This window comes from Lactuca serriola, chromosome 8, assembly GCF_051521515.1.
Source record: "Lactuca serriola cultivar US96UC23 chromosome 8, Lser_US96UC23_V15, whole genome shotgun sequence".
Taxonomy (NCBI): domain Eukaryota; kingdom Viridiplantae; phylum Streptophyta; class Magnoliopsida; order Asterales; family Asteraceae; genus Lactuca; species Lactuca serriola.
Genome location: NC_136415.1, coordinates 24256510 through 24265571, shown reverse-complemented (window position 1 = coordinate 24265571; position 9062 = coordinate 24256510). Strand labels below are relative to the sequence as shown.

The 9062-nt window shown below is 28.0% G+C and overlaps 1 protein-coding gene across 1 annotated transcript; it reads right to left on the bottom strand.

Moving 5' to 3' along the window:
* Positions 1–5246: 5246 nt before the first annotated feature.
* LOC145066720 (protein FAR1-RELATED SEQUENCE 5-like) lies at positions 5247–7506 on the bottom strand. The gene is made up of 4 exons (XM_079013997.1): positions 7154–7506; positions 6784–7042; positions 6251–6667; positions 5247–5867 (listed from the first exon to the last, which is right to left on the bottom strand). Exons 1-4 carry the CDS (start codon positions 7504–7506, stop codon positions 5247–5249), a joined length of 1650 nt encoding a protein of 549 aa, XP_078870123.1.
* Positions 7507–9062: the final 1556 nt, after the last annotated feature.

Sequence of the window (9062 nt, the reverse complement as noted above, 5' to 3'; positions counted from 1 at the left end):
AAATTGTATATATTAGTTATATTTTTGAAATAAATAAATATTAATAAATCAACGAGCATATATCATATTCATATATCAGTAACTTATTCAAATATTATATGTTTTCATTTCCGAGATAAAAAAGAAACAAAAGTACCAAAGAAAATGAAGCATCAAAGCAGGAAAAGTCCATCAAAAAGGAAAACTCCTGAAAAACAACAACTACAAGATTCAGACTCTGATTTTGAAAGTAGTCATCCATCGAAGAAGGCAAAAAAAAAGGAGTCACCAATCAAAAAAGACAAAAAAAAAAAACCAATGGTAAAAGAATTTTACTCAATGAAAAACAGATGTTCACAAGAGACATTACTATCTATAATCCTTGGGATGAGCAAAGAACAAAAAGAATCTGTAAGATCTATGGGTTTTGGAGCTTTGTTAAAAATGAAAATCACGGATATACCACTGAAGCTGGGATTTTATGTTCTTCAAAAATTTGATTATGAGAGAATGATGATAGATATTGAAGGAAAGGAATTGAAAGTAACATCAGAGTCTGTTCATGACATGTTGGGCATACCAATTGGTGGAACCAAACTTACACAACTGGATCAATGGCTTAAGGATGATACAAGTTATGATGAATGGAAGCAACAATTTAAAAAAGATTCAATCATCCGACTGAGTGTAATAAAAAATGTTATTGTTTCTACCACACAAGCTGATTTCAATTTTAAATTGAACTTCTTAGTTCTTTTTGTCAACACTTTTTGCGAGTCAACATCAATGGAAAGATGCAACCTGTTTCCCTTGAGTCATATTTCAAGAAAAACAGATATCAACAACATAGACTAGTGCAACTATGTTTTGGACTGTTTTGTCAGAACAAAAAACTCATACATACCATACTCAGATAACAGCTTCTTTGTTGGACCTTCAGCTTTCTTGGTGGTAAGTTATTATAATGTTTATACTCAATTTTTAATAATATTGATTATTCATAATCTAATAGCAAATATTCATATATGAATAAGAAAAATATATTTGTTCACACGTAATGCTTTACATTACTTATTCATTTATGAATAAGTAAAAAATAATATTACTTGTTCATATATGAATATCAATTAGTTATCATTTATGTGCAGTTGTTCTATGTTGATAACATCCACTCAGAAGCTTTAACAGTAACACGTAAATGTCCAACAATTTGTTATTGGAGTTCAGAGAAGATTAGATATCGAGAGACATTTGAACAAGAAAAAGGTAGATTTGGAGTTGGAGAATTAAACGAGGAATTTGTTAATGAACAAAATGAAGGAGATACAGATCTCGAAGACAGTGATTCTGATAAAGATGAAGATCATTCTGTTGAGGTAATTAGTTTTAACATGTTAATAATATATGATTACATTTAATTATTATATTAAATTCTAATCATATACTTCTTTTTGTTACATAGACATATGAATCAAAAATATCAAAAATGATTAATAGTTTTGAGAGGATGAAGGAAAAGTTGAATTCAAAGCTTAATGATGCGATGACAAAGTTCCATGAAAAGGAAAGTTTTAGAATTTTCAAAAAAAAGATGAAAAATATGATTGTTGAAGAAAAAACTGAAAGCACAACACTATTTAATTTTCCAATTAATGAAATTGGAGTTGAAGGAATCAATTTGACACCAATAATGGGTCAAAAAACAAATGATCAAATAGAAAATGAAGATAAAGAGGGAAATGGTGAAGAAGACAGTGATAATGGTGCAAGTCAACCAGAAGTAGATTATTTGCTTGATTCAAATGAAGCAGATAATGAAGGAATAAAGAATGATGCAGATAAGAATAAAAAAGAAGGTGAAATTAGAGTAAAAGAGAAAGATGCAAAGAGGAATGAAAATCAGAATGATGAAGAAGAAAAAGATGATCATGCTGAGGAAACAAATAATCATAAAGAGACTATTCAACAAACTGAAAATCAAAATTTGTTGGATAAAGTTGTTGACAACATTGTGGACAATGTCCTTGGAATTGGAGTTTCAAGTTTAAATAGTCAAGAAGATGAAATCTGGAATCACCCTGAAATGAAAACTATTTTCGATAATATTGATATAGGTAAATTTTGTCTTAATTTTATTTTAAAAAAATATATAAAAATATCAATACACAATAACAATTTTGTTTGTTAAATTTTGACCAGGGTCACCAATGAGTACAGGTAAAACTAATACTCTTGCAGAAAAGGAAAAATCAGAAGGTGTACATGAACAAGGAACAAAAGTTGAAAAAACAAAGGGAGATGATACAAGTAAATGAATGATTTAAAATATATTACAATATTTATATTGATTTTTTTAATAACATTGTTTATTCATAAATGAATAATATACTATATAAATGAATAAAAAATAAAAAATATTCATATATGATGTATATGTTTCAAGCAAGGAAAACTCTGAAGATAGAAATGAAGGAGGAACGGAAGCTAAGAACACGAAAGATGGAGGTGAAGAAAAACAAACACAAATTGAAAAAGGAAATGCAGAAGATAGAGGTAAATAGTTGATTCACTAATAAATGAATATAGAAAGTTTTATTATTCATAAATGAATAACACAATATATGAATAAATAAAAAATATAGTATTACTTATTCATAAATAATGATATGTATTACTTATTCATAAATGAATACATTACTTATTCACATATGAATTACTTAATCACAGTTCTTTATCTTTCAGGAAAGAAAAAGTCAGAAAATCAAAACAAGAAAGGAGAAAAAGCTGACAAGACAAAAGGAAATAAAGGAGGTAACAATTTGGATAAACATTTCAAATATAAACTCAAATATTATAATTAACTTACAACTATTTATATGATAAATCTCCTGGCATGCAGATACTCATCCAAGCTTTAGTCTAGGTCTCAGTCAAGATTCAGATCAAACTTCAAGTAAAAAATCTAATGAATCTTCACCAAAAAAAGCACTTACAAAGAAACAAATCAAAGACGACCATCAGAAGGTTGTTATCAGATTAGCAAAGAAAAATGTTCTTAATCCAAATCCAATCTCTGTATCAATTCCTACTGAAGTAGGACCATCAAAGCATGATCTGGATCAACCAAGAGAGAAGAAGCTTGCTGATTCTTTCAAATCACCTTTCAAATGCAGAATAACAGACACAAAACCCAAACTGACACATCAGGAGAGGATTGTCTGTGAATGGTTGTTCAACTTACAAGGCAATACATCGTAAGTAACTTTATTTTATATACATTCATATATGATTATTATATAGATAATAATCTATGACATTTTTTATTATATATTTGTAGAGATGTGGTTGTCCAGACAAAATATGGTCAGATAGCACAAAGAGCAGTTATGGAAAGTCTATATGCAAACATAGAGATTTTTTGGAGAAGTTTTAGACACTTGGTCTGATTTACTTAACCACCAAGAACCGGAAAGGGATTTTGGAAATTCACCATACAGACTCTTCTTGAAAGTTGGAGTTTCTGTAAGTTTATGTTCTAACCTTAATTCCTTCCTTATTCATAAATGAATACACCAATATGATGTATTCATTTATGAATATTATATTTTTTTTACAACTTAAATTCACATATGATTATACAAATATGATGTATTCTTTAACATAATTATATATATTCAACCGAAATTCACATATTATTATATTGGTTACAGACTGCTTATCTAACTTCAACATTGTCTGATGAAAGAAAGTATGAAAAATTCAAGGAGAACTTTCATGACAGTACCAATGGGTACAAAAAAATCTTGAACATAAAAGATATTGACATGGTATGTTAATTAAAGTTGTTTTTTTTTATATATTTTATCAACAAAATACTTACCATTATATACATAAAAACAGGTATTCTTTCCGGTTGTTAGAAGTGCTCACATTTTTGTGATTGTCTTCAACTTAAAGAAACCGTCAATTGAAATTCTAGACAATAGTGCAGTTGAGGGGGATTATGAAGGGAAATACGGAGTAATAATGAAACCTTTGGTTTGCACCCGGTTCACAACAACATAAAAGAACCAATTTATTACATATCTAACTTTTATTTTATTTAATGATCAGAAAAATTTGTTTGTGAGATACTTTAAAGAAATAAACCATCCAAGAGCAAATGCAATCTCAAAAGAAAGTATCAAACCCCAACGACTTGAAATGTCATGGAGAACAGTTAAAAACAAAGTTGATTGTGGGGTCTTTGCAATGAGACATATGGAGACCTATATGGGACAACCACTCTCAAAGTGGAAACCAGGTCTTCATAAAGAAAGTGCAGTTCAGCAAACTACTTTAGAGAAGCTCAGGCAAAGATATGCACACATAATGCTAACTTCTGAAATTAACATGTTGAAGGCTAAGGTGTTGGATCTTGCTGAAAAATATCAAAAAGTTGAATTCGAAGTGCGTACTGATCATGCATACAAGGCTATGCAAACAATTCAAAAAAGGTTAAAAGAATATTGATGATTGCTTGTGAAGATGAAAGAATGTTGGAATGTGATGCTATAGAATAGTTTGTGTTGAAGATGAACGGATTTGAAGTACATGTAAGATGATTCTGCGAACAAGTTTTAAATGGTTTGTTAAATATTGTTGAACATCGTTTTAATATTTTGTGAAATGCTTATGAACAACTTTTATTATCTTGTGTTGAATGATTATGTAATAGAAACAACTTCGCTTATTTCTGTCAGTTTTTTATATTTAAATATTTTCAAAGTTTATTTATGTTTATTCATAAATGAATACGAATATGATATCTTCATTTATGATTAAATCAGGAGTAATATGTCAGCATAACAAAGTTCATATATGAATATAACTAACTTATTAGTAGAACCAAGTTTGCTTATTTATGTCATTTTTTTTATATTCAAATATTTTCAAAATTTATTTTTATTTATCCATAAATGAATACGAATATGATATATTCATTTATGAATAAGTTCATAGTAATATGTTAGTATAACAAAGTTCAGATATTAACATAAAAAAGTTCAGATATGAATATTACTTATTTATTAGTATAACAAATTTCACATATTTATATTCATTTATAAATAATTTACAATATCAATATAACTTATTTTATAGTAATTTAAAAAACAAATATCAACATATCAATTTACCATATCAATATAAATGTGTATTATTCATACATGAATATTATTGTTTATTGTTTTTATCTGCATATATTCATAACTGAATAAAAAAAATCCCTAACTGTCTTTTGCTGATTTAGCAGCTCTAACTCTTTCTGGACAAGTACGTAAATTGTGTGGAACTCGCTTTCCACATCCTGAACACATTCTATGTTGTTTTTTAGAATTTTCATATGCTATTTCACCTGCACTTGGAATTCTTTTCTTGATTCCAAAACCTTTATTACTTTGAACTTCAGGAACATGAATATTAATCTCTTCTGGAATAGGAATAGTAACACCCAAAATCTTGCATACGACTTCACCATCTGTCTTGCATTTCAATCCAGGAGAAATATAATCACTCTCAAATTCCTTCAACAACATTTGTTGTTTCTCAGCAAACAAAGCCAATCTCTTTTTGTCATCTCTTACAATATCCAAACATGATTCAAAACTATAATATGAATCATTGACTAGCTTTACATTCTCACAATCACCTGAATCGGATTGAACAAAACTAAAACGATAATTTCTTGATATCACATCCTTTCTCCATCTCTTCAAAATGTACCTTTCAGGAATTTCTTTAACACCACATCTCATCATTATTGTAAAATCATGTCTGCATAAAACACCCATACGCTTAAAATGTTCACAACTGCAATTTATTTCTTTCTCTTCAGCTTTTATTTCAACCTAATACAAAAACAAAATTTACACATTTACATTCATATAAGAATACTCATATCAACACTCATATATATTCATATATTCATATAATATTCATATATGAATATTGATATTCATATAATATTCATATATGAATATTGATATTCATATATGAATATTATCATATTCATATATGAATATTATCATATTCATATATGAATATTATTACATTTTTCATAAAAAACAAGTAAAATTACCTTTAATTCATTTTTAAAATCACTTTTACTATTGTTGTGCTGCACAATGTAAACTTCCCAACCATCTTCAATACCAACATATGAGTACGTACAGAAAAAACATGCTTTATATATTTCTTTTTGCACCTCAAAAAATAATGTACTTGTATAAACCTTTGATGCTTGCAGTTCTATTTCTCGAGGTGTTTGCATTTTATATGATGCTTTCTTTGATGCCCTATCAAGCTCTCGTTGAGTATTCCTTTGCTTTTGAATGGCAGTGTCGTAATTCATCATGAAATTCAAAAGTAAGTTCCCACTTTCTGAATATGTATTAAATAATGAATTCATACTCTCTGACCTCGATGTAGTCTTCATCAAACCACACATTGGAATATCACTAAAATATCCAGGTATCCATGAATCACGTATTGTAAACATGTATTTAAACCATCTTGTGTCTTCAAGATTGAATTCCTTCATAAGCAAACCCCACTTCACCTCAAAAACATCAGGTTTCATATTAATGTCCCAAACAAGCTTCGAAAACCTTTTTCTAAAGTCTGTGTTTGTAAATAAATCATCTGATATCTGTATTAAAACAAAAATATTCATAAATGAATAAATAATAATAAGTAAAATAACAATCAATATTCATAAATGAATATACTAATAAGTAACATATTTGAAATATATTAAAATAATACTTTTTTTTTCAACTTTTTCATTATATGCCACATACATAATCGATGCTTTGAATTACGAAACACATTCTCAACAACTTGTTTTATTGCAGCATTTTGATCAGTTAAAACAAGGGTTGGTTCTTTCCCATGAGTTGTAAGAAATGCTTTAAGCAACCAAGAGTAAGACTCAATGCTTTCATTTCTTAGCAACCCATATCCAACAGTAACCGATTTTTTATGATGGTCAATAGTAGTAAACGGAACAAAAACCATTCGATACCTAACACACAAAAAAATGTTCATTAGAGTCAATTTTTGATGTATTAATAAGTGAATATAAAAATATTCATATATGAATAAGCTATAAACAAAAGTAGATAAAATAACTTACTTGTTTGTTTGGAAAGTCGCATCAAACGAGATAACATCACCAAATTCAGCATAATATGCCTTCTCCATTTCATCAGCCCAAAACATACAGTCCAAAACATCATCTTGACAATTAAACTCAAATGAGTAATTTGGATAGTGAGCTCGACGGTCATTCATTGTGTTTACTATCATTTGGGCATCTTTATAACCAATAACCCTGTTGATATCTCTCCTTAAATTTTTATAGTCAACTACTTTGGGCTTTACAAACTCATACCCACCTCTCAGACTTGCCCTCAACTTATGAGCCATAGTTGGACCTATTTTTGATGTGGAAGCACGCACAATAAACTCTTTTTCTGAATATGACATTTGTCTCGCCTTTTTTAAATCGCTTCTCTTCTCAAGTGGATGGTTGTGAAGTTCATCAAACTAAAAAACTTTATAATCTGGAGTTCCATACACAGATTCAAATATAATCTTTGCTTGACAACCAATAGCTCTTGAATTTAAATTTCGTTTCCTCCTAACACTACTTGTACCTAATGTGTCACAAGATTTCTTTTTCTGTTTACCACCACGATTACATATAACATGTTTCTTCTTTATAATCTTGTTATCAAACCTTGACTGTGTGCTCAGTCTAACATCAAAACCACCAATTTCAGCATACTCAGAGTACATTTTGATAGCCAACTTTAATGATTTGAAGATTAAACCCTTAAAAGGAATAAGTTGAACAGTTACATCTGGCTTATAGACATGTTCTCCAATTATATCATCAAAATATTGTGCATCATGTACTGAACTTGAAGATTCACCACCTAAAATAATAATGCATGAATAAAACAATAATATATATATATATATATATATATATATATATATATATGAATACATAAAACTCATATAAATAAAACAAAAAACATTCATATATGAATACATAAAATTCATGAGGATTCAAAATATATAAAATAAAACATAACTTATTCATATATGAATAAAACGAAAAAAATAATAAATTCGAAATTACAATTAATACACATTTATTCATATATGAATAAGACAACAATTTATTCATTTTAACATATTCATATGTAAATAAAACATAACTTATTCATATATGAATAAAACGAAAAAAATAATAAATTCGAAATTACAATTATCACACGTTTATTCATATATGAATAAGACAACAATTTATTCATATTAACATATTCATATGTAAATAAATGATAATCAACAAAATTAAAAACAACAAAATAATTCAATAACTAATACCTTCAAAAAATGAGTTCTCAAAATCTTCTTCTTCACTCTCACTCATAGAAGAATACAAATCACCATCAATAACACTAGAATTCGACATAATACACCAAATGATCTATATAAATAAACAAAAACAATCTTAATATCGAATATATCTCACAAAAAAAGTCGTAAAGATGAAAACCTGGTTAATTTCGAATATATCTCACCTCAACGTACAAAATATCTGAAAGAAACTTAAATCATATATGATCATATGATGTAATTAAGCAATCTCTCTCAGTACAGAACGTAAAAACTACAACGATATAACTGATGAAATAAATATCTCAAACTATTTAACCAAAATCCGATGAAATAACTCCAATACATATTCGAAACTTGATAATCTTGATAATGAACTCCGATGAAACAACTCCAAAAGGAATATATTAAGCGTAATTCCAAATAAATTATAAAAAGCAATAATCTTGATAATGAACTCCGATCTATCCGATTCAAATGATATACATACCTGATCAAATCGGAAACTCAAAACGAAGTAGAAAACTGAAACACGGATGCAAAACTTCACGATTAATTGAATGAAAACGTATAATTGCTAACGAGTTATATAAATAACCCCGATCTATCCGATTCAAACGATATACATACTTGAT